Source organism: Chelonoidis abingdonii, chromosome 9 (assembly GCF_003597395.2).
Source record: "Chelonoidis abingdonii isolate Lonesome George chromosome 9, CheloAbing_2.0, whole genome shotgun sequence".
NCBI classification, from domain to species: Eukaryota; Metazoa; Chordata; order Testudines; family Testudinidae; genus Chelonoidis; species Chelonoidis abingdonii.
In genome coordinates, this window is record NC_133777.1 from 61155065 (window position 1) to 61178982 (window position 23918).

The window sequence follows — 23918 nt, forward strand, 5'->3', positions numbered from 1 at the left end:
CTGTGCTTTGTATTTCTAGGTTTCGTAGCTTGACAACAGCTTTCTTCAGAGATGCTATGGGCTTTCTTCTCCTCTTTGATCTGACAAATGAGCAAAGCTTTCTCAATGTCAGAAACTGGATAAGTATGTCACGTCTTTACTTGTATGTAACTGTTTTTCCTGTGCTGCATTTAGAAATATGGAGCTCCACAGAGGGGATAGTGCCAAAAATATTTGACTTAAAGCTTTCTAGAAGGGAACAAAATGGAAATCCTGTATAAAATAGCTGTGAGTGAATCTGGTTTCCAACACTGTGTCTGAAGCCTTGGCTTTTTTAACTTGCTTGCTACACTCACAAAACCTCAGGTCAGGCAGGTTTCATGCCACTGATGTTTGAAATACAATGTAAAATTGGGTGATGTTTAGTAACGAAATTTGAAATCAGCCAACTTGAAACTCAGTCCTGATTCTTTTGATTGAGAGCTTGTCAACACCTGGCAGTTTTGTTCTAGAGTTTGTTATGGAAAAGACAGGAAACACTTGGCTAACTGTTAATGCAACCAGAACAGGGAAGTACTTGCTTTCCCATTACCAGCAGCTCAATGGAAAAACTCAGAGGCAGATCCTTAATCCTTAGATTGTGGGTTCACAATCTAGCACTCTAGGGATTACGAGGCACATCTGTCCCAGTGATTTGGATTTCCAGTGATTGGCTGGCAGTGGGTGCAGGCATGTTCCCCAGCTCCACTCCACTGCACCATAGCAAGAGGTTTGGTGCATTTTGTCCCCCAATCAGAGCCATTATTATTGGGAGGGGTAATGGGCAATACTGGATGACATCTCCCTACAGGCTGATGGGGAGGAGCATTGTGCTTAACATGAAATCTGCACATAATAAAACCAGTTTGCGTGAATTGTTACTGAAAAGAGGCATATGTACAGAATACCAAAAACCATCCATGGCTACTGGTCTATGGTAACGTCCTTTCCTCTGTATATCATAAATACTGCATTCTCCAGTACTGTAATTGAAGAACTGCAAGAGTGTTGTAGAAAATCTTATCAAATATTGTGCCCTTGACTTCAGGGGAATTGCCATTTGAATGGATTTGGCTCGTTCCATGTATTTTCTGTATTTCTCTTGCTTTTTAAATATTAGGCATGTTTGGACTGGAGTAGGATTTTTGTTTGAGATAATCTGCTTGTCTTCTTTCACCCGATGTCAAAACACGCTGGCATCACAACTGGTTGTGGAGATGATTGTCCCAAAGTGAAGTAATGACTTCATGTGGAGGGCAAGGTGGTCTGGTGTCCTAGCGCTCACGACACTGGGCTGAGTTTCCTGGTCTGCCACAGACTTCCTGTGTGACCTTTGGCAAATCACTGTGTCAGAGAGTTCCCCATCTATAAAATGGGGATAAAAGCACATCCCTACATCACTGGGGTGTTGTGAGTGTAAATACATTAAGGATTTTAAGCTCTTGAATGCTATAGTAATGAGGGTCTTCTAAGCATCTAAGCTAGAGGAAGCATCAGGACCAGATGAACTTATAAGCCGCAAAGATCTCACTGGGGTGCAAATATCTCTAGTGCTTTTAATAAAATAAATTACAAAAAGGTTGGGGAAGAAAACAGATAAGAAATTGGCAGCAAACTTAATTTTCTTATGTCTGAGAATTACTTCACTCGAGTTCTCCATTTCCGTTTTAAAAAGGCACTCATGGTCTCAGTGAACTTTATACGTAACTGAATAAGATAAGCCCTGCTTTTACTGTTTGTTTTGCCGTTAGGCCAGCTACAAATGCATGCGTATTGTGAAAACCCTGATATTGTATTATGTGGAAACAAAAGTGATATGGAAGACCAGAGAATGGTGAAAGAAGAGGAGGCAAAAGAACTTGCAGAAAAATATGGGCAAGTATCTTCTTCTTGTGTTTAAAGCAAAACTAAATGTGTTTTTTGAAAGGTCTGTGATGTTTCTTTGTGTATTGGAAGGCTCTTATCAGAATGGTCATCTTGGAACACCCCAGGGACCTGTCTGATCTTGTATCCTGTCTCTGACAGAGGCAAATGCCACATGCTTTAAGCCAGGACGTGCACCTTACTGTGCAATACTCCAGCATGGAGGAGGTATCTTTTGTGCCCTTCTGCCCTTGCAGTAGAAAACAAAGTAAACACCTCTTGATTACTTGATGGAAAATACATTTCATTTATGAGGAGATGAAGCTGCACAGCACACCACAGAATCCTAGAAATGGCTATAAAGCTGGAAGGGACCTCAAGATCATCTAGTCCATTCTCTCCCTCCCCCCCCAACTAATGATGAGGCAGGATTAAGTATACCCTGACAGGCGTACACTTAGTCTGTCCTTTAAAACTTCCAACTTCTCTAGGTAACTTGTTCCAGCACTTAACTGTCCTTAGAGTTTGAAAGTTTTTCCTAATATCTAATCTAAATCTCTCTTTCTGCAAATTAAGCCAGTTAATTGTGTCCTACCCTCAGTGGACATGAAGAACAATTGATCACTGTCCTAGTCAGAACAGCCTTGTCTACATATTTGAAGACTGTTATCGTGTCCCCTCTCAGACTTCTCTTTTCTAGACTAAACATGCAAAGTTTTTTCAATTTTTTTCTCATAGTTCCAACCTCTTCTAGTTCCAAACCATGTTTTCTAAATCTCTTATCATTTTTGTTACCCCCTCTGGACTCTCCAATTTATCCATGTCTTTTAAAAGTGCGGTGCCCAAAACTGGACACAATAGCCCAGCTGACACCTCACCAGTGGTGAGTAAACCAGAACAATTAACTGCTGCCGCAGTAGCGGCCGGAGCCTCGGGCGGCGTGGGCCAGGCAGCACTGAAGGGCTGGCTGCAGGAGTCTGGCCCAGCCCCACCCCTTCTGCCTGAGGCCCTGCCCCTTCTGGGGGCACAGAGGCCCTCCTCCCCCCCCCTTTGCCCCCCGCACCTTGCCCAGGACCCAGGCTGCCCTGCGTGCCGGTAAATCCGTTAAGTTACTTTCACCAGTGCATATGGGACTGTGTCAAAAGCCAAAATCCGATTAATACTACCCTGTAGTATTTAGTATGACTACAGTAAACAGAGGACCTAATTTCCTTGTGCATAGAGTATACTGACCAAGTCACATTTGTGCATCACATTAAATTCTGGAAGAAACTAGAGGCAGTACTGAACAGTGTCACTCTTATTTTAAAGTTAAGCTTAGCCTCACAAATTTGTCAACTCTGTTATTAGGGAGGGACAGAGCAAGATGGGGTATAGTGCAATAATACTTACTTCCTTTTTCCTGCCCTGACTTACATGCTTGTGTAATTCTATTTGTGGGGCACTAACCTCAAACCAGCATAGTTTTGTAACATGTACCTTTTATAAAAAGGAATGGAAATTTGGGAAATGCAAAGCAGTAGATGATGTGGGTTTATATTGAAATCTTTTTGCATGTCACTTCATACATTGATATTACTTGCAGAAGGTGAAATGTGTGTTAATCTTGTGGTCAAAATACCAACTTGATCAATGTGGGAATCAAAAACTGGAAGGCTGATTCATAGATCTGATTTCACTCTGTGAGCTGCTATATGGTTCTCAGTACTTGTAGGTGGATGAGGAAGGTTGCTATTATTAGGAATGGTCTTACGTCTTCAAAAGTTGAGGTAGGAAAGAGGAGTGACCCTGCCTTACTGGGTGAACTGCTGCTGCTGGTGCTGCTAACCATTCTGGATACTACTAAACATTTTCCCCCCATGCCTAGCACCAGTAAATGTTGCATTTACAGTGCGGTGTAGAGGAGACAGTCACTAGGAGACTGATTAGTCCGTTATTAAATATTTAACACTTAGTATTAACTAAACCTCACAAATTAAGAGAAGACAAGCAAGAATTATCTGCATTTTCCAGATGGTAGTGACCTATTAAGACTACCATGCATGGGAGCAAGAGAGATTTTAAAAATTCCACCTATAATTTATCTGTGTAAATTTGTGCCTAAATAAATAGTAATAGGGCTCTCCATCTAATAATCTGACAGGTTACCTTGTTTCTCACAGAAATCCAGGCTCCCATTTCTCTTTAATTGTATAAACAGAAGCATAATTTTATCAACCAACGGATTCAGGTGAAAGTCATTTGAAGCTTTTCATTCTTGCAGTCTCCACCCTTGCATTCCTGACCTTCAGTTACCTTAGCTATTTCTTCACCTAATGAGAATGGAAGATTTACGCAGTATGACAAAGCATGTAGGTTGCTCAGCAGTGAGCCCAAGAGACAGAGTTCCTTGAGGCTCTAAAATCTCTTTAACTAAAAGGATTTCCCCTCTCATGAAATGGGTTGCTAAAACGTTACCCCAATGATTCAATCTTTAATGGCTTAAAACTTTTTTATGGGTATAAGAAAAGGAAGAAATGCTTCTGTATTTTACAGGAAGCTCAGGTAATTCTGTCATTTGTTTCAACTCCATGACGAATTACTGAGGCATTGTTAATCATCTGCGGGATCCAGCATTTCCTCCCAACACTTCCATGTTTAACATACAGCCCAACGCTTTGCAGTGTGTGTATTAAATAAACCTCTCTCCAGCTTTTTGGACCTAGCACCAAGGATACTGCTAAAATCCACTTTTGGCACATGAGGGAAAGAGAGCGAGAGTGCTAGTTTTAGACTTACTGCTCTAGTCATGATCACCCCTCATCTCCATTTAAAAATGTTACTGTGGTTGTTCACAGACATGTTCAGTCAAATTAGATGACAGGAAGCTGAATGCAACTGAGCGGATTGTGTAAAACAAGACAGACCATAATCAGACTTTACTGGGACCAGCAGGAGGCTGCTGACTTCCTGTCAAAAGGAAGATAAGAGAGAGAAGGGTGGATATTGGAGGCAAATTGGGTACCAGTTCAGGTTCCTTTTGCTCTCTCAGCCTGTGTGATAGCCCACCACTTTGGGGACAGTGGCTGAAACACACCTCTTATATTAAGGGCCTTAAATGGCTGGGACAGATTTTGCAATTCTATCTTGTTTTAAAATATACTGCATGTCAAGATTTTTTTCCCCCAGTTTGAACTTTAGAGTACAAAAAGTGGGGACCTGCATGAACACTTCTAAGCTTAATTACTAGCTTAGATCTGGTACACTGCCACCAGCCAGAATTTAGTGTTTGGCACACTTTCTGTTCCCTTAAACCTTCCCTGGGGAACACAGATCCAAACCCCTTGGATCTTAAAAAAAAACCAAAAGGAAAGGGAAAAAATAGCCACTCCCCCCTCCTTTCCCCCCACAATCCCGGTGAGTTCAGACCCAATCCCCTTGGATCTTAAAACAAGAAAATCATCAGATCTTACAAAAAAAAGCTTTTAATTAAGAAAAAGTAAATTAACCTGTAATCAGGATGGAAATGCTTTACAGGGTACTTAATTTTTATATAGCCCAGAGGAAACCCCTCTAGCCTCAGGTCAGAGTTCACAAACAGAGTAAAATCCCATCCAAGCAAAAAGAAACATTTAGCAAAGTGAGAAGACCCAAAAATAAGCAGCTAATCTCGCTTTGCTGCTGGCTAATTACTACAATTTGTGGAAACATGATAAAGACTCTGATGTCCGAGAAAGATTTGGGAGAGCCTGGGTCTATGTCTGGTCCCCTTACCCCAAGAGGAACAACAACAAACAAAAACAAAAGCAACAAAGACAGGACTTCCCTCCACCAAATTGAAAGTATCTTGTCCCCCCTATTGGTCCTCTGGTCAGGTGACAGCCAGGTTTACTAAGCTTCTTAACACTTTACAGGTAAAAGAGATATTAACCCTTAACCCTCTGTTTATGACACTGCATAATACAGGTGCTCTGCCCTGGTGGGCCAAGTCCCTTGCTTGACTAACCACTTTCAGTATACCTTTGAACTAGGCAACTGGGTTAAACATGATTCACTCTCAAGTCCCCTCTTAGCACACACATAATATTCCTGTGTTTGTTTCTGCTTGATCAGGAAAGGCATTCTAGGAACAGAGACTGTTTTTTATCACCACCAAGCACAGTGCCTGTGAATAGAGATCCACATGTTCTTTTCAGATCCAGACCTGAAAAAACATCTTGGGAAATAGCTCTTGGGAAAAATATTCTGTTCCTGCAACTGCATTTCATCTTGTAATTTCCTCTGCTGTGAAAATTCGCACCTAAATACGCCTGTCCTTATTTCCATTGATTGATGCCCAATTTATTTATATACAAGTATTTTAAAAAGCAAGCTTGTCCAGTAACAACAGGGTCCTTGAGTCATTCCTCAGGCTGTCAGGATTAATTTTCATGTATGTAGTATGTTAAGGTCCATAAATTAATAGATTTTAAATTGTTCAATGGATAGTCTCCCACGTCTCCCTTTGGTCTTGTGTACATTGCTTAAATTTATCATATTGCTTATTCTTTGCATTTCATATAATCAGGAAGTAACTGATTTTAAATGAGACAAAATGGAAGTGTCATCCAGCTCTTTCCTCTCTGAACCCCGCCTTAAGTAAATTGGTTTTAAAATTCAACCCCTTTGGCATTCTGAGGCTCTCAAAATAGAAAGCGGACAGACAAGTTGGATGAGGTAACTTCTTTTATTGGACCACCTTCTGCTTGTAGGAGAAACAAGCTTTCAAGCTTACACAGAGCCTGAGAGCGAGCATTAAAACCTATTATCTCACCTTGTGTCTCTAATATCCTGGGACCAACATGGCTAAAACAACAACATTGCATACAGTAGAAAGCAGTAACATGTCAAGGTAGAGAAAGGAAAATGCTTTGTGTATTACAGCTTCTGAAGAGGTCTTGAAGTGGAAGTGTGATGTTCTCTGGAACAATCATTAGCTCCCTTCACTCAGGTGAAGCTGCCAGTTACACTTACAGTCTTAGACATGACTTGCTGGATTCTTCTGTTGGCAATAAGAATGACTTGGTGATTCATTACATCGCTGAAATGTAAATGACAGAATTACCTGCCCTTCCTGTAAGGCAACACCTGAGATTTTTCCGAGTGTTTGCATATTTGGGCTAGGCTGAGAATTTCACATTTCTGTGCTGAACAGTTTCCATGGGGAATATGGCAGTAGTTTACAAAGGATAAAAATGTATGTTTTCTGCCTGAATTGATCCCAAGGAACAGTTTCAGAGATCAGCAAATCAAGACTTTGATGTCTGTGGAAACTGCCTCTCCTGCTTCTGAGATGGATCTTCTACTTTTAATTTTCTCCTCCTCGCTCCTTCAGCAGCTGTGTGACCTATACATGCAGTCCTAAAAGATGTTAGTGTTTTTAGTGTTATACAGTGTAAATTTTGAGGCTGTAACTTAGTTTTCGTGAGTGCAGGTACCCTTGCAGGGTGACATGCTAACTCTAGATGGAGCTGTACTGTTATGGCAAAATGTCAAAATGACTTTGACCCAGAAGAGCAGTGTATAAAGCAATGATTAGGGCAAGTTTCCAATTTATTGTCCTGGGCCACTCTCACCTGAAAGATTTATTTCAGTAGGAAAATCTAGGATTTCACTAATATGCAGCCTTTTTATAGAATTAATATTGCAAATTATACTAGATTTGTAGATGATACATGACAAAGGGTTCAAAAGTATGTTTACTCAGAGAATTTTTGTTCAGCAACAGATTCAAAATATTAAGAGCACAAAAGTATTTCTACCTTTTTACTAAACACATCTCCTTTATTTCATCAAATTAATATTCTTTTCCCTGTTTGCATCTTGTGTCAGAAGATGAATGAGTTATAAACAAGGATTATCCCCTCTTTAGCTCTGGAGCACAGCTTCAAGTGTTTAAACAGACTTTCAGGAAGTTCACTAAATATATAAGAAGCAGGAATGTTGGGGGATAGTGGGTTGTCTGGATTACCAAGGAGTAAAAGGAGCAGCTGAGGAGGAGAAGAACACTGCACAATAGCTAAATGACTTTTGTATCCATCCTCACTGCAGAGGATGTTGTGGAGATCCATACTCTTTCCTGGTAATAAGGATGAGGTATTATCAGAGACTGGAGTTGTGAAAGAGGAGGCACTAGCACAAACCTAGGCCAGCTGTTAAATACCCAAGGGATCTGAGGGAACTTGCAGAGCTACCAAGACAAATATGCAGGGGGTATAAGGAAACAATAAGACAGTATTGGTCAGCATGGTACGCTGTGGTCTCAGCATACCAACAGTCTAAATTTTTGTTGTCAAGTGTATTTGAAGGCATCATAGAGAGAGCAGAATTTTCAGGAGGGATTTGAACGAGGATAATGAGGTAGTTTTTAGGATATCTATGGGAAGCTCCTCCCAAGCATGAAGGGCAGTATGGGAGAAAGCATGACGGTGCTTGTTTAAAAATATAATAAGTGGGCAATGGAGGCTGGCATCATGGGCTCTCTCCCAGATGTCATGGCAAGGACAGAGCTTATTGTTAAGTGAGATATGAGTCCAAGGGTCTTAAGCTATCTTTTCCCTCATGGACAATTTTTAAAAATTAAGGGGAAAAAAATGAAAGAATTGGGATTTACTACTGCTCTGGCCAAGCTGTATCTTTTCACACAGTGTGGATCAGGATAGTGATGACGACAGCAGTCCTTTCACTGTTATGCCATGGCTTTTTCATGCAGGAGTTTCATTTGATTTAACCAAATGATTTCCTGTCTGCTTGGCTCTGTATGGCTAATACAGTTTCCAGGGTTGAGTTCCTTCTTCCTCCTTTATCTTGGTATGTGGATTATTCTCATGAGCTCAACTCTGCCATCAGTGTATAGCATAGCTCACAGTCTACAGCACGGGTGGTCAAACTATGGGGCCCGCGGGACCCTCCTGCCCAGCCCCGAGCTCCTGTCCCCCCCTCCCCCGCAGCCTCAGCTCATCCCGGTGCCGGTGCAATGCTCTAGGTGTCAGGGCTTGGGAGCTCCTGGGGCAGCAGAGCTGCAGAGCCTGGCCTGACCTGGTGCTCTGTGCTGTGCAGTTGCGGCAGCATGGCTCGGCAGCATGGCTGTGGTGCCGCCAGTCACCAGTGCTCCAGGCAGCACGGTAAGGGGGGAGGGAGCAGGGGGGGCTTGGATAGAGGGCAGGGGAGTTCAGGGTAGTGGTCAGGGGATGGGAGTGTGGATAGAGGTTGGAGCGGTCAGAGGATGGGAACAGGAGTTGAATAGGGACAGGGGTCTCGGGGGGGGCAGTCAGGAAGGAGAGGAGGGTTTGGATGGGGCGGTGGGGGCAATTGGGGACGAGAGAGGGTTAGATGGGGCAGGAGTCCGGGGGTGGGGGTTGCTGTCAGGGAACGGGGAGGTTGGATGGAGCAGGAGTCCCGGGGGGGTGGGGTGGATAGGAGGTGGGAGCCAGCCCTCGACCCCCTCCCCTAAGCGGCCCTCCATACATTTTCAAAACCTGATGCGACCCTCGGGCCAAAAAGTTTGCCCGCCCCTGGTCTACAGACTCTCTCCATAGTGTATGCCCCCTGCCTTTTTTTTCCTCTTTTTTGGCCCATTATTCACTGTGCTGGTGACTTCTGATGCTTAATGTGGACTATTGATTGAATCCCTCCTTCACTCCTCAGTCCCAGAGCTGCCTCTTCCATCCTTTTCTGCACAGTATCCTATGAGGAATTTTCTACGTTTCTTCATTTAAAGCCTGGAAATAAACTGAATTTATCACTGCCCGGAGCTCCCTTATTCCGTCTGCACCTTGTCATTGTCTTCCATCAAAGCAATTGGTAGCTTCTTCTTGCTGAATGTCAGCATCTCACTTAGACCCTCTTATAGCCTCTTATCACTACATGCCTCTCTGTTTATGCTCTCACCCCCATCATCAACCATTCTGTCTCCAGTGAACATTCCTGTCACGGTTCACCCTTTCCTGTGGTGTGGGTGGGAAGGGAAGCTTCATTTGACCCACAGATTCTTTCTTTTCCCAAGATGATATAGGGGGTTATCTAGTGTACATCATCATTGATAGAAGTTAAGGGAAACAACAGAGAACTTCCATACGGTAAGGGATGGAGTGAAGGCCTTTTATGGATGGAGAGATCTTTTATGTATGGAGAATAATGCTCTTGAGACCCATTTGGGAGTAGCAGCATTCTCCATGATATTTGGAGCCCCGGAAATACCTAGTATTACAGTATCCAACTCACTAACTTTTCTTTCTTTTTTCTTTCCCTCAATTTCATTATCTGCTTCTTGTTTCTGCATCTCTCTCCATCCCTCCATTGCCATATCCCTTTTCTTATTTCTGCCTAGTGTTTTCACTCTTATCTTTTCTAGTCTCATCTCCATTTCCCGAGTCACCCTTTCCCGTCTTTCTTCTCCAATATGCGCAAATCAAGCTTGTCCATCCCTTTCTTTTCCTCTTTTACCACTTTCACGTTTTCCTCCTTCTGTTCTCTCTCTTTCCTGCTTCCTCCCCCCAACCTCAATGCCTCTCTTTGTCCCCTATCTTGCCTTCATGCCTCTTCTCCTGAGTCGCCAGTCTCTTCTTGCACCCTAAGGTCCTGAGAGGAACAGGGAGTCCAGATCAACGAAGAGACGACTGACCATCCCACATGCACTACCCATTGTCTCTGATGTTTGCCACCACCCCAAATCTGAATCCTTAAGTGGCCCATTCTCCCTGCATTCCTTGCAGCTGCCACTCTGTGCTGGAAATAGTGAGATTCACATAATGGGAGAGCCCGTGGAGGAAGCACCTAGAGCAGGAGTTGAAGAGACAGCTGTTCTCCCAAGACCTTGAGGTCCTTACGAGCCGGAGGAATACAATAGCGTGAAGAGTGTTATGTCCTTGGCTCTTTTCTGCTGGAGGGAAACTTTTGAGGGAGGGACATCACACACGCGCAGTGGCTGTGGTCCATACATTTTTTTTTTCTTTAATAAGCATTGGCTTCGCACCAGTTCAGCTACACCCTTGGTAGCTAGTGTACAAGATCTCTTGGCAGCCTATATATGTGAGCACTCCCATGATTGCTATCACCAGTAGAACAGCCATGATGGGAAATTTTTAAGAAAAATGCTTGTGAAGACGAGGCCCAACAGAGCAGTTATATTTGTTTGTGGTTAAAAGAAAGGACTGGAACACAGAACTCCAGGATTATTTTTTTCCTGGCTCACTGTGGAATTCACATAATCCACTGGTGCCTCAGTAAAATGGGGTTAATACCCACCTCACTGGGCTGTTATGAGGTTAATTAATATTTGTCCTGCTATTGCATCTCTAAGCACATCACAAAGAGTTGCATTTCAATTTCAGCTTTTGTTGAATTCTGTTTGATTCTGTTGACCTCTCTAAGGAGAATGTTTTAATGCACTTGGCCATAACCATATAATGCATTCCTTCCAGGGAAGGTCTCGCTTGATTTGTGATGGTGTTTGGTTTTTTTTGTTTGTTTGTTTTTATCCTTTACAGGATACCATATTTTGAAACAAGTGCAGCCAATGGAACTAATGTGAGCAAGGCAGTTGAAACTCTGCTCGACCTTATCATGAAGCGCATGGAACGGTGCGTGGACAAGTCATGGATACCCGAGGGGGTAGTACGGTCCAATGGACACAGCTCTACTGAGCAGCTACATGAGGAGAAAGATAAAGGCAAATGTGGTTGTTGAGAAACAAACTTTATTGCAGCAATTAAATTAACATATTTATGTTAAAGTATAGTACAGTTGCAGCTTAATGGATTCATTTATGGACAGCTCTTACCATATGGATATATAGTAACAAAGCTGTATTAATTATTGGCATTTGCTTTCTAACAACATTAACTATTGCTTGGCAAATGTTTAATTTATTAGCAGTTAGCCAGAGATATGTTTGTTTAGGTTTGGTGCGACATTGGACACTCAACTTTCAGTATCTTTGACTGGTTTACCATTGTTACAGACTATGGAGGTCTTTAAGTCCAATTTGAACAGAAATGTTCCATCATTACAACAGTAATGATAAACAGCAAACTGTATGTGCTTTGCAAAAGCAGGCAAATGATTTTTTCTTGTTTTTCCATGAATTATTCGTTTCTAATGACAGGAGCTAAAACAGGGCTATTTTTATATGGAATAAAAAGCTGTCTGGAGAAATGCCAAAATGACACTTGTACAGCACTACTGCTATGCCATGCAGTCTTGAACTTGATCTCCTAAACTCCAACTGTACTATAGGAAAGATTCAGTACCTTAGAATAGATCACCTAACATGAATTTCAAGAATGTGCTGAGGTATATACATACCAACAGCAGGTCTACACTTAAATTGCTATATTGGTGCAGCTGCTCCACTGTACCACTTACTCCTACACCGACGGGCGAGAGCTTTCCTGACGGCATAGTTAATCCATCTCCCTAGGAGGCAGTAGCTATGTCGACAGGAGAAGCTCTCTGATCGACATAGCACTGTCTACATGGGGAATTAGGTCGGGATAACTGACTCGTTCGGGTGTGGATTTTTCATACTCCTGAGCAATGTAGTTATACCGATTATAGGTCTGCAATGTAGATCGTAGATGGAGTGTGTGTTTATGAATGCATACATTTTATATACAAACTCTTTTATGTTTTAACAGGAATTTAGGGCAAGCTAAGTGCCAGCAAAATTTCATCAGAGCTAGTGCTTTGCACTGAATTTGTTTGTACCAAGCGTACATTTGGAACATTTCTTCTTCAAATTTGGACTGAAATTTTAATATTGGTCTTATTCTGGTGAGCTATAACTGCCTAAGATATCAATGATGTTTAAATTAGTATATCTGTAAATTTATAAAGCTGGTTTTCTTCTTCTTCTTTACCTCTGGGTCCTGTACAACTTGTACACATTTTGTATGTGTTTTGTTCATTCCCTTTAAAGTCTCACCTACAGTATGAGGGAGTATGTTTTGATTATATAAAGGAATACTCTTTCTGGTGGGTGATCATTTTTATTTATCCTCCAGATATGATAAGGAATAATCAGTATTTTTTTACATTTCTTTTCAGCCTGATTATGTGATATGCCTAATAAACTGTTTTCTACTGTAACAGGTTCATATAACTCTAAAATATTGCCAAGTAAAGTCTCAACATGCCAAATTCAAAGTCTTTTTATAGACTTCTCATAGCAATTTGTTTACAGAACTCCAAAGCTACTGCTGCTTTTAGAAATTAAATATTTATTTATTTTAAAGTGCTAGTTATTTTGGCTACCACATGCTCAGGCAAACTTCTACAGTCAGATGGCAGCATGAGATGTAATGTAATATATTTTTAGTTAAAAAAATTGAATATGTTAAAAGGACCAAAAATGTATACCAGAAAGGTATCTGAGAAGAAAGTGATATCTTCACTGAATTGAATGGAAACTTTGATGTAAATTTTCAGTCACTTTTTAGAAATATAGTGTGTTAGAACTCATTGCTAGCTGTCAAAAAACATTCCGTAAAGCAATGCATTTGTTCTTTAACAAACACAAAATGTAAATATTTAGATTTTTATCACAACCTACCCAGGAGATATAACCATGTGCAATATAACTTGAATGCTAAGGCACTATGACAGAAGTTAAAGCATTTTATATTGTATGAATTACTGTATTTTCTATTGTACCATACCAGGAATCAAAATGCCTGTGGACCAGAGTTACTGTAGTCTAATTCATGAGTGCCTTTCAAAGTTGCCATTGCCTGGGCGGCCAGTAGAGTAACAAGAATTCTACTGTGGATCCAGGGGCAGCTCTAGGTATTTTGCCACCCCAAGCACGGCAGGCAGGCTGCCTTCAGCGGCTTGCCTACGGGAGGTCCCCGGTCCCCTGAATTCGGCGGCAGCCTGCAGGAGGTCTGCCAAAGCTGCGGGACCAGCTGACCCTCTGCAGGCATGCAGCCGAAGACAACCTGCCTGCCGCCCTCGTGGCGACCAGCAGAGCACCTTCGTGGGTTGCCGTCCCAGGCACGTACTTGGCATGCTGGTGCCTGGAGCCGCCCCTGTGTGGGGCACAATATGTTTCAGTGCACCTAAGTGTCTGGGGTTTTTAATGCAGAAATGTAACCCCTCGCTTTTCAGAGGGGTTCCAGTGGAATTTTGCCACTTATTAAAGTTAATAGGAGTTGTGTGGCTAAAATAATTTCCAATTCCTGAAAAAAGTAAGGATAAGTGCAGCCAACTACTGAGTTTAAATTACTACTGATGTTACTTAAGTATATTTCCCTTTGAATACACGTTTAGATTTTATATTAATACTGTAATTGCCATATTTTGTCCTACATTTGTATGTATCTATTTTAAAATGCTGTAAAATCAAAAATCTATCTTCATAAAATAGCTTTGATGTAATGCCATAAATATATATCTGTATGAAAAATCTATTATGCCAATATTTCAATCTGAGTTATTTATAGCACAACTTTGCACCTACTGCAACTTTCATCAGAGATCAAGCCCTGTGATTTGAGTCTCTTAACAGTCCGGTTAGTGACACCATTAAACCAATCTAGAGCTGGTTAAAAATCAGAATTTCCATGGTGTGGAAAACTCTGATATTTGAAAATTTATTTTTGTGCCAAACTAGGAGAAAAGGTTTAAATACTGAATTTTATGCTATTAGCATAAACAGTTGGGCTCCTTGCATCGATAAACAGGAGGGATTAGAAAACAGCCATTTGACTCCTAGACAGCTGTGGTTAAGGGTTTTATTGAGCTGACACAGTGCCTATCAGCTGAGCCAACTTCACCATTTTGAATTTAGTGGAATTGACCATGAAAATAGTCATTTTGTGCCTTCCCCAGAGTCACATTAGTGGCAGTTACAATAAAAGGACTCTTTGTACACTAAATTTGCCAAAGCCTGAATGTTGTATCTGTTTTGACTGGGAAAGCTGTCTTTACTCCAAAGTCAGTCTGGTTTTCACTCAAAGCATACTGAGTGTGGTGTAAATGGAGCCCATTTCTGAGTTGGTGACCAAACCAGAGTAACTTGGCATGGTAAATAGTTTTATATTTTAGTATGTGAATTGGTCCAAATCCTCACCCCACCTGCACCAAGCAGGAGTAAACTGGCCTTGGTGCAGAGATCCTGCATGCCAGGGACAGAGGTAGGAGCAACATCTCCCTTCGGCAAGGTGCAGAGTGGGAAGCAGAACGGTCCTGCGCCAGATGCGGCAATCTGAAGATTGTGGAATGGTGAATATCAGCTGTGTCCTCTGCAGGGGTGAATCTGACACCCCTATTTGTGACAGTGAAACCTGGCCAGTGGAAGCTGCGATTGGCCGAACCTGCGGACGCAGCAGGTAAACAAACCGGCCCGGCCCACCAGCGTGTGTACCCTGGCGAGCCACGTGCCAAAGGTTGCCAACCCCTGCACTACACTGTTCCTTCGCATTTTCCTGCTCTTATGAACCCTAGACCAGTGGTGACCTAGTTGAAGAAAATTATTTATGCCCGTGACCCAACGGAGCTGGAAATGAGGGGCTTGGGGTGTGGGAGGGGCTCAGGGCTGGGGCAGAGGGTTGGGAGCGTGGGGGTGAGGGTTCTGGGTTTGGCGGGGGCCTCAGGGCTGGGGCAGAGGCAGGGACGGCTCCAGGCTTTTTGCCACCCCAAGTGGTGGGGAAAAAAAAAAGCCGCGATCAGCGCCTGCTCCACTGCACCACTTTCTTCTTCGGCAGCAATTCGGCGGCAGGTCCTTCCCCCCGAGAGGGACCGAGGGACCTGCTGTGGAATTGCTGCCAAACAACCCAACGTGCTGCCCCTTCCCCTTGCTGAGCTAGTGCCTGGAGCCAGCCCTGGGCAGGGGGTTGGGGTGCAGATGGGGGTGAGGGCTCTGGGCTGGGGGTACAGGCCGGGTGAGGCTGGGACTGAGGGGTTTGGGGTGCAGGAAGGGGCTCCAGGTTGGGGGTGGCTCAGAGCTGGGGCAGGGGATTGGGGTGTGGGCTTACCTCAGGTGGCTCCTGGTCAGTGGTGCAGAGGGGATGCTAAGGCAGGCTTCCTGCCTGTCCTGGCAACATGGACCACACTGCACCCTGGAAGCGGCCAGCAACAGGTCCGGCTTGGTGGAGGCGCACTAGCGGCTCTGCGTGGCTCTCGTGTGCAGGCACCGCCTCCACCAGCTCCCATTGGCTGGTACTGGGTCGCGACCCACAGTTTGAAAACCACTGCGCTAGACAGTGCATGAAGGGGTTTTTGTTTGTGGGTTTTTAATGATTTAGAAGTTACTGCTTCAGTAGGCCACCAGGTGGAGCTCTCTCAGAGATTTGAAGCAGGCTCTGGCGTCTGAGATTGCGTACATAGCCCAACTACAACTTGGATCAGAACAAAATCCTTTTGCCCCCGTTTCTCATTTTTGAGCTAATAAACCCTGGGTGCAAAATAAGACATGTTGATAGCAATTGGACTTACTTGCCAAGCTAACTGTGACCCTCCACCCCCCAAAGGTAGTATTTTTAAACACTAGAGCAGATTTGCAGTCGGTGACAATGTCCTTGACAATTCTTGTCACTGTGGTGCACGGTCATCTGGCTCCCATAGTTTGTGGCAGTGGTAGACTGTATGGCATGTATAGGTTACTACCTCGTCTTTATGCCAAACAGTGTGGTACTCCCTTGAGCTATATCAGTACCAACACATACTTCTGATTGTGAACCCCTTTTGGAAACAGATTCACTGGTATGAGAAAGTCTTCGGTCTCTGGATCTATTGTGATTAACTGCAACCAAGGTTTGATGGTACATCTGGGCAGACTATACACAAGACAGTTTCCTGTTCTTATTTCTGAAGCAGTGACATCATCCCAGATTATAGATCCTGAATGCTACAGTGACATCCGAAACTACAGCTCCGGAATCCTACCAGTACAGTATGTACAAGGTGTAAGGGTAAAGTAGCAGGATGGATCCTTACTGATTAAACACATTTCAGCTCCTGTATGGTTAAGGAGGTTGGAATATGCAGGAAATATACATAAAGACTAATATTATGTGAATTAAAAGAAAGTTGGCCCCTGCTTCTTGATACATTTGAACAAAGAAATGCTGAGCTAGCTCGGATAATGCCAGCTTTCCCTTCCACCAGAACCTGCTGCTTTCCCTCCACCCTCCTGCCCTCATGTCTTTTGTCCTCAATTGTCCTTTGCCTTTTTGTATTTGTTTATGAAAATTAATAAAAAAAATTAATCACAAAAGCCTCCGCTGTACCTTTAATACCCTTTGATTTTCCATTGATGATTGGCTCCTGTGGGCACTGGGCTGAGCCACTGGGGGTCCCAGGGGCCGAGCGAGGCCCAGCCGGCTGCCTTGCCCATGGTCATGAACAGGCACCAGGGGGCGCTGTGAGCAGTTCACGGCGCTCTCCCTGACGGCGGAGACGCTCTATCCGCAAGGGAGCATTAGAGTTGCACTTCCGGTCAGGTGTGTTCGGTCACTTCCGGCGCGGCGCGGCGTGGCCAAGCGCCTGGGTGCCCGGAGGGTTCAGTCGGCAGCAAGATGCGAATCGAGAAATGTTACTTCTGCTCCGGGCCCATCTACCCGGGACACGGGCTCATGTTCGTGCGGAACGACTGCAAGGTCGGGGTGGACGCGCGGCCCGGGAGGGGTTCTGCCGAGCTGGTTCCGAGGGTCCGGGCCCGGGGCGCTGCGCATCGCCACACGGGGTTGGTCCAGGCCCAGCCTGCGTTGGGGCCCATGTAGCTGGGGGCGGGGCCAGGCCCGTCTAAGGACCAGTTCTGCTTTGGCGGCGGACTCGGCTCCAGCCCGTTAAAGCGCAGCCTGGGCTGGCCGTGGCCCCGCAGCCGGGCAGTCCCGGCTGCCGCGTGCCGAGCGCGCGGTGTTTTGGGGGTGTTGTTCCCACACTCGCACCAGTTCTAGGGGAGCTGCCGCCAGTCTACAGAGCGATGGCGCAGGCAGCGGTGGCGCAGCTTAGACCTGCGGTTTTCATGTGCAGACCCCTGAACATTTTCAAAGGGCGATGCGGGCTGCTTTGACACAGTCTGCGGCCCCCCAGCGGTGCGCAGACGACAGGTGGAAAACCACTGGCCTACCCGGATATATACTCGCAGGGATTAGGATGTTAGTGTTGGGCATGGCTAAGCCCTGCTGTCACTGCCTGTGCTGCAATTCTACTTGAGCTAGCTCTCACCAGGAATCACCCGCCCCCGCGCTCCTATTCTGCTTGTTGTCCAAAATTAATTAAGGCAAAATCTTTTTTGCCCAGCCAAAATTCAAAGTACTTGTGTGGCAAAATGTAAATATCAGCATTTGCGCCATTGTAAAGACCAGTGTTAGACTAAAAATGCTTGACACATTTAGACCTTGATTCAGCAAAGCACCTAAGCATGTGCTTTTATACAGTTTTGAAGTTTAGTAGATGTTTAAGTTCAACTGAAACCATTAGAATTTAGGCATGTGCTTAGGTGCCTTGCTGAATTGGGGCCTTAAAGTTGAAATTAAGTTCTAAAAAGTAGTTGTTTAGTAACTTTTCTCTGTACCTTGCAAAACTTGACTATTTTTATGTGCAGTTAGAAGTTTATCCTGTAAGGAAAGCACTAGCTCTAGGATTAGGTGACAGTTATAGAAAATTCACAGAACAGTTTTAAGGTTTTGGAGTTATTTTTGCATGTGGTGATTCAATAATCCTGTACCATGCAGTTCTTTGACCATCAGTTTGTTTAAAGGTAATTGCCATATAGATGCATGCATGTTCCCAGCAGACTGTAAGTGAAGATATTGTGAAAACAGAGTAATGTGACTTTGTAAAGTAAAACAAAGTAAAAATAACGATCTAAAACTCTCTCAAACTATTAATTTGAATGATACCATCATTTTAGAAGATACACTGAGACTTGTATTATTTATCCTGTGTAATATCTTTCTGTACTGATTTACATGATCTAGTGATACATTAAATTCACTTTGTCAAATCCTATTGAATATAATGATGCACATAGACTGTCACAGCAGGATTTTGTGTAATAAAACCACACTCAGAATTATGCATTTGTTATACATACAACAACAGAAACCTGTTATGCTAACTTAACAAAGATCCATTGAAACAGTACAAGTATCTTACTCATTAGACTAACATTTTATGTTTTAGTAGTAAATATTCAGTATTCATTACTTTGTAAGAAGGTTACTGAACATGTATTCCATTAAAATTCTATTCTATGGATTGTAGACATGTTTAGACATGATTTGAAATAACCAAAATGAAGTTTATTTTTCAAAATTATGAAAAGGATACCCTGTAAAGCTTAATAGCTATATTTAAATTGAAATTACCCAAACACACCAGGGCTGTAACACAAGTGACTTGCTGCAAACGCAACCCCCCACAACCTCGAAGTGGGGGATGGGCTTTGTCTGCACTGGTGGGGAAATCTGACAGTGGCTCTCTTAAGGATCCCCCTCTTGAAAGAGGCAAGTGTGATGACAGGGAAGCATCACCTAAGCTGGCAGGTGGGATTATATTGCTTAGGTAAGCCACTGGCCTCTGTCCACTTACAGGAGGGTATATAAACCCTGACCCTCCCACCTGAACCTTCTTTCATGCCCAGATTAGCCATTCCCACCCCTGGGATTAGCAAAGGACCAATTGTTTTGGTCTGCTGTGGTATTGCACAAGTTCCTTTTTTGCACTGGGAGGGAATTGTCCCTTCACTACCAGGTTGACAAGGGTGGGGCGTATTTTGTCCCACCCCCCTCGAATGGGCATGAAGAATGCACTGTATTCCTTAATCTCTGGTAGATCCTTCAGGTTCAGACTAAGGCTTGTTAGCTGTTTGGTGTTGTGTAGATTCCATGAAAGCTGACATTTCTATCCTATACTTTGTAACTTTAGTTTCATTGATACTTTTCATTATAAGGAAGAAAATAATGGTGATTTTTTTAAATTGGCACTGAATAGTGCCAGTAGAGTAACATAACTAAGATTAACGTCAGTTATTTTGGATGGCGTGGGCAATAAATTAATTTGATTGTGGACGTTTTTTCTATTTGTATTTAATCTTTCTTTAGGTCTTTAGATTCTGCAGATCAAAATGCCACAAAAACTTTAAAAAGAAACGAAATCCCAGAAAGGTCAGATGGACCAAAGCCTTCCGGAAAGCAGCTGGTAAAGAACTAACAGTGGTAAGTACTTGATGATATTGTACTAGTAAAGGATATAAACACACTACTATGTGTGTTTAAATCTTGGCCAAGAATAAAAACAAAACATGAACATTAGGCATGTAATACTTCAAGTGACATAGCCAGGCAAATCACGGTATGCAAGTGCTTCTGTTACCCCAGAGATAGTGAGACGAAAATCAGTGCTTTAAAAATACAGTCTGGTCTTTCAATTTTCTCAATAATAAAGCACAAATATGCAGTATGCTTTTCTTTGAAAGTTTAAAACTGGCCATTCTTTAAGGTTAGAATCACCCTGAAATTTGTCTTTCTGATTAGGCTTCTGTATTTTCAGTCTAAATGTGTTGTGCTGTCTTTGAATAATTTATTTAAAAAATAAATAGATATAACAATTATTTTTGTTCGTCATGGCACTGCCAATCATTTAGAAGTCCAAAAGGATTGTCTTACATGTGAAGAATAATGTAGTAGTGGTTGTAGCTTTAAACTTATCACAGATAATGATGTTATGAAGTGGCAAAGAACTGCCCATTTTACTTGAATCACTTTTAATCCTAGGATTTACGTTAATTTCAATTTCAAGATGTTTTGTTCCCAATTTATCAGGTAAATACCTGAGCTTGCACTCTACTGAGAGTCACAGACATGGAGATTCCTTTAAAATCTGTTAGTTTAAAAAAAAATCCTCAAACCACACATTCAGCAGTAAAACAAATGGAAATTAGTTTTATAGAGTTTTCTTTTTTTGCATTTCCGGCTTTCCAGATGTGCAGGGTCCTTGAGGCCCAAAGACCTGTGAAAAACATTTTTCTATTGCTGAGAGGGATGGGCAGCATGGACAACAACATAGTATTTTGCGCTTCTGTAGCATCTTTCATCCAATGCATTCAAAATATTTTACAAATGCAAATTAAACCTTGCAACACACCTATAAGTTGAGTATCACCTCCTTTTTACAGAAATCAAATCAAAATGCAGAGTTTTGTTGTTTGGCTTTCAGCAAGTCATTCATTGGCAGATATGAGGATAGGATGCAGCCGTTCTTAATTTTTCTTGAACACAGGCATTCACAAAGGCCTGGTCTACTCAGAACTTTTGTACTGGTATAATTATGGTTGTCAGACATATTTTTTAAACTGATAGTATGGGGATAAGCTATACCAGTATAACTGCATCCACACTGGCAGGGGAAGAACTGTGTGGGTATAGTTAAAGCAGTACAACTTATTTGTGTAGACAAGTCCTAATTAAGGAGTGAAATTTTAAAATTACTGCATCTGTTGATTTGGGAATGCAAATGACAACTTAGATGAGTATATTGGTTGCGTCTGCAAATCAGATAGTTACACATATAGAGCTCTTGTATCTGTTGTACCCACATTTTGAGTGCTTGCTTATGGGGTTGGTTGTGTGGGCAGGTGTCATATCAGAGAAAACTAACAAGCCTACCAGATTGTTCTTAAGCCTGTCATTAAATGCTCTGCTCATCAAGTTCCAGACTTTCAGTGCTTCAGGTGCAGCAGTTATGATGATGCAATTTTGATGAACATCTTACTTATGCTTTCCTCAGACTCAAAACTTATTTATTGGAAAAGACTATTTCCCTTGTTTACATTCATTTTAGCAAAGCATCTTCCCTCTTGTAATATATCTTTTGTTCTGAAGCATCTTTAATCTGTAGACTATATAGATTTCTCAAGTGTAAGGCAGTTAACTATGTTGATCTTTCTCTAGAAGGAGAGAATTTATAAGAAGTATCTTCCCCCACAAGGATGCTTTCATTTCCCAGACATGAAATAGATTTAAAAAAAAAGTTAAAGAATTTCAAGACAGAGTTACTTCCCGGGGAGAAATTGATTAAATATACATACATGGCTAGGACAGTCCTTAAATACAGGATTACTAGGATTTAGTTAGCTTTTATTAACAGAAAAATAAGGATGCTCTACTTTTTTGGTACTGTTAGTGACCTACTGCTGTCTATGTAACTTCTTTGTGGACATTATTGTGCAGTTAACCAAGAGTATTTTTTTTAATGTGGCTGCCAGACATCTTTAGGCAGCCATGTAGTAACTGGGCTTTCTAAAGAGTTATTGTGTGGTTTTTATACTGTTAAAAACTGATTTAGGAGAGTTTTACTGGTGGTTATTTTTTTTTTTTTTTTTTTGGAGATCCCTGATCTGCTGGAGTAGGAAGAATGGTTAGAAGTTCTTAATTTGTTCTGTTCTCATATTCTCTTAAGCTCCCCACTTAAGATTTTAGGCTTAACAGTATCCTAACAGAAGCTGACATTATTCTAATTTATAAAGAAAAGGAAAAACAAAAATTAAAAACAAAACTCAAATATGAGGCCAAGTTACAATATATTGTAGATCAGTGTTTCCCAAACTTGGGACGGTGCTTGTGTAGGGAAAGCTCATGGCAGGCTGGGCCGGTTTGTTTACCTGCTGCATCTACAGGTCTGGCCAATCGCAGCTCCCACTGGCTGTGGTTCGCTGCTACAGGCCAATGGGGGCTACTGGAAGCGGCAGCCAGTATGTCCCTCAGCCCGCACTGCTTCCAGCAGCCCCCATTGGCCTGGAGCAGCGAACCACGATAGTAGGAGCCGTGACCGGCCGGACCTGCGGACGCAGCAGGTAACAAACTGGCCTGGCCCGTAAGGGTCTTTCTCCCTAAACAAGCGGCATCCCAAGTTAGGGAAACACTGTTGTGGATGAAAGCTCTATTTAGATCTAAAGGGTTTTTGTTTTATTGGGGAAAATAAACTGAAAAGAGGTGGCATCGTCTATAGCAGGGGTAGGCAACCCATGGCTCGTGTGCAGAAGGCGGCATGCGAGCTGATTTTCAGTGGCACTCATGCTGCCCGGGTCCTGGCCACTGGTCTGGGGGTTCTGCATTTTAATTTAATTTTTAAATGAAGCTTCTTAAACATTTTAAAAGACTTATTTACTTTACATACCACAATAGTTTAGTTTATATATTATAGACTTATAGAAAGAGACCTTCTAAAACATTAAAATGTATGACCGGCACATGAAACCTTAAATGAGAGTGAATAAATGAAGACTCGACACACCGCTTCTGAAAGGTTGTCGACCCCTGGTCTACAGAGTCATGGGTAGCACGAGAATTACCTATCAAAATCCCATTAAAATATATGTGCTGAATTGAACATTGTCCAATCAGTATATAGCTACTTTTTTTGAACATCGCAAGCAGTAGATGAATGCTGTTGTTAGCTGTAATATAACCAGCAACTGGACAGTGCTGTGTCTTTTTAGGAGCGCTTCTGGGGTGCTGAGAGGCTTTTGCAGCCACTTTGTGTTTAGAGGATGTTCAGATTTCTGGTACTAACACATGATTATTTTCTCTGGGGATTTATTGCTGCTGTACTTCGACTGGATGGAGCATCTAATCAGTACTTACATTTTTGGGCTGTCTTTCCTTTCTGAGTGGCATTTGGTCAGCTAGTCTGGGAATACTAGTGAGTTTTTCCTCTAGGTGGTAGAGGAAGGAGACTTCCTGAGACATCTGTATAAAACTTGTTGCTATTCTAGTTGGTGTCAGTTAACACTGCTAAGAATAATTTAGGACGGAGCAAAATATTTGTCTTTGCATTTCTCATCCTCTCCCCTTTCAGAGCTTGGGTTGTTCCAGGATTCTTGGTTAAGAATTAAGCTGACCAGATTGTCATTAGAAAAGACGGTTACTCACCTTTGTAACTGTTGTTCTTCGAGATGTGTTGCTCATATCCATTCCAGTTAGGTGTGTGCGCGCCGCGTGCACGTTCGTCGGAAGATTTTTACCCTAGCAACACTCGGTGGGTCGGCAGGGCGCCCCCTGGAGTGGCGCCGCTAT

The 23918-nt window shown here is 42.6% G+C and overlaps 2 protein-coding genes across 3 annotated transcripts in view; both read left to right on the plus strand.

Moving 5' to 3' along the window:
- The window catches only part of RAB27A (RAB27A, member RAS oncogene family), a 97263-nt gene extending 82953 nt beyond the window's left edge, over positions 1–14310 (plus strand). For both annotated transcript variants that reach the window (XM_032796671.2, XM_032796672.2), the window contains 3 exons: positions 20–123; positions 1770–1893; positions 11388–14310. In XM_032796671.2, the coding sequence (XP_032652562.1) occupies positions 20–123; positions 1770–1893; positions 11388–11586 (427 nt within the window). In that variant the 3' untranslated portion in view covers positions 11587–14310. The remainder of the gene's footprint in view (positions 1–19; positions 124–1769; positions 1894–11387) is intronic.
- A 3026-nt stretch (positions 14311–17336) lies between these two features.
- Positions 17337–23918, plus strand: part of RSL24D1 (ribosomal L24 domain containing 1) — a 23393-nt gene continuing 16811 nt past the window's right edge. The window contains exons 1-2 of the mRNA XM_032796692.2: positions 17337–17495; positions 19947–20060. Coding sequence (XP_032652583.1) covers positions 17415–17495; positions 19947–20060 — 195 coding nt within the window. The 5' untranslated portion in view covers positions 17337–17414. The remainder of the gene's footprint in view (positions 17496–19946; positions 20061–23918) is intronic.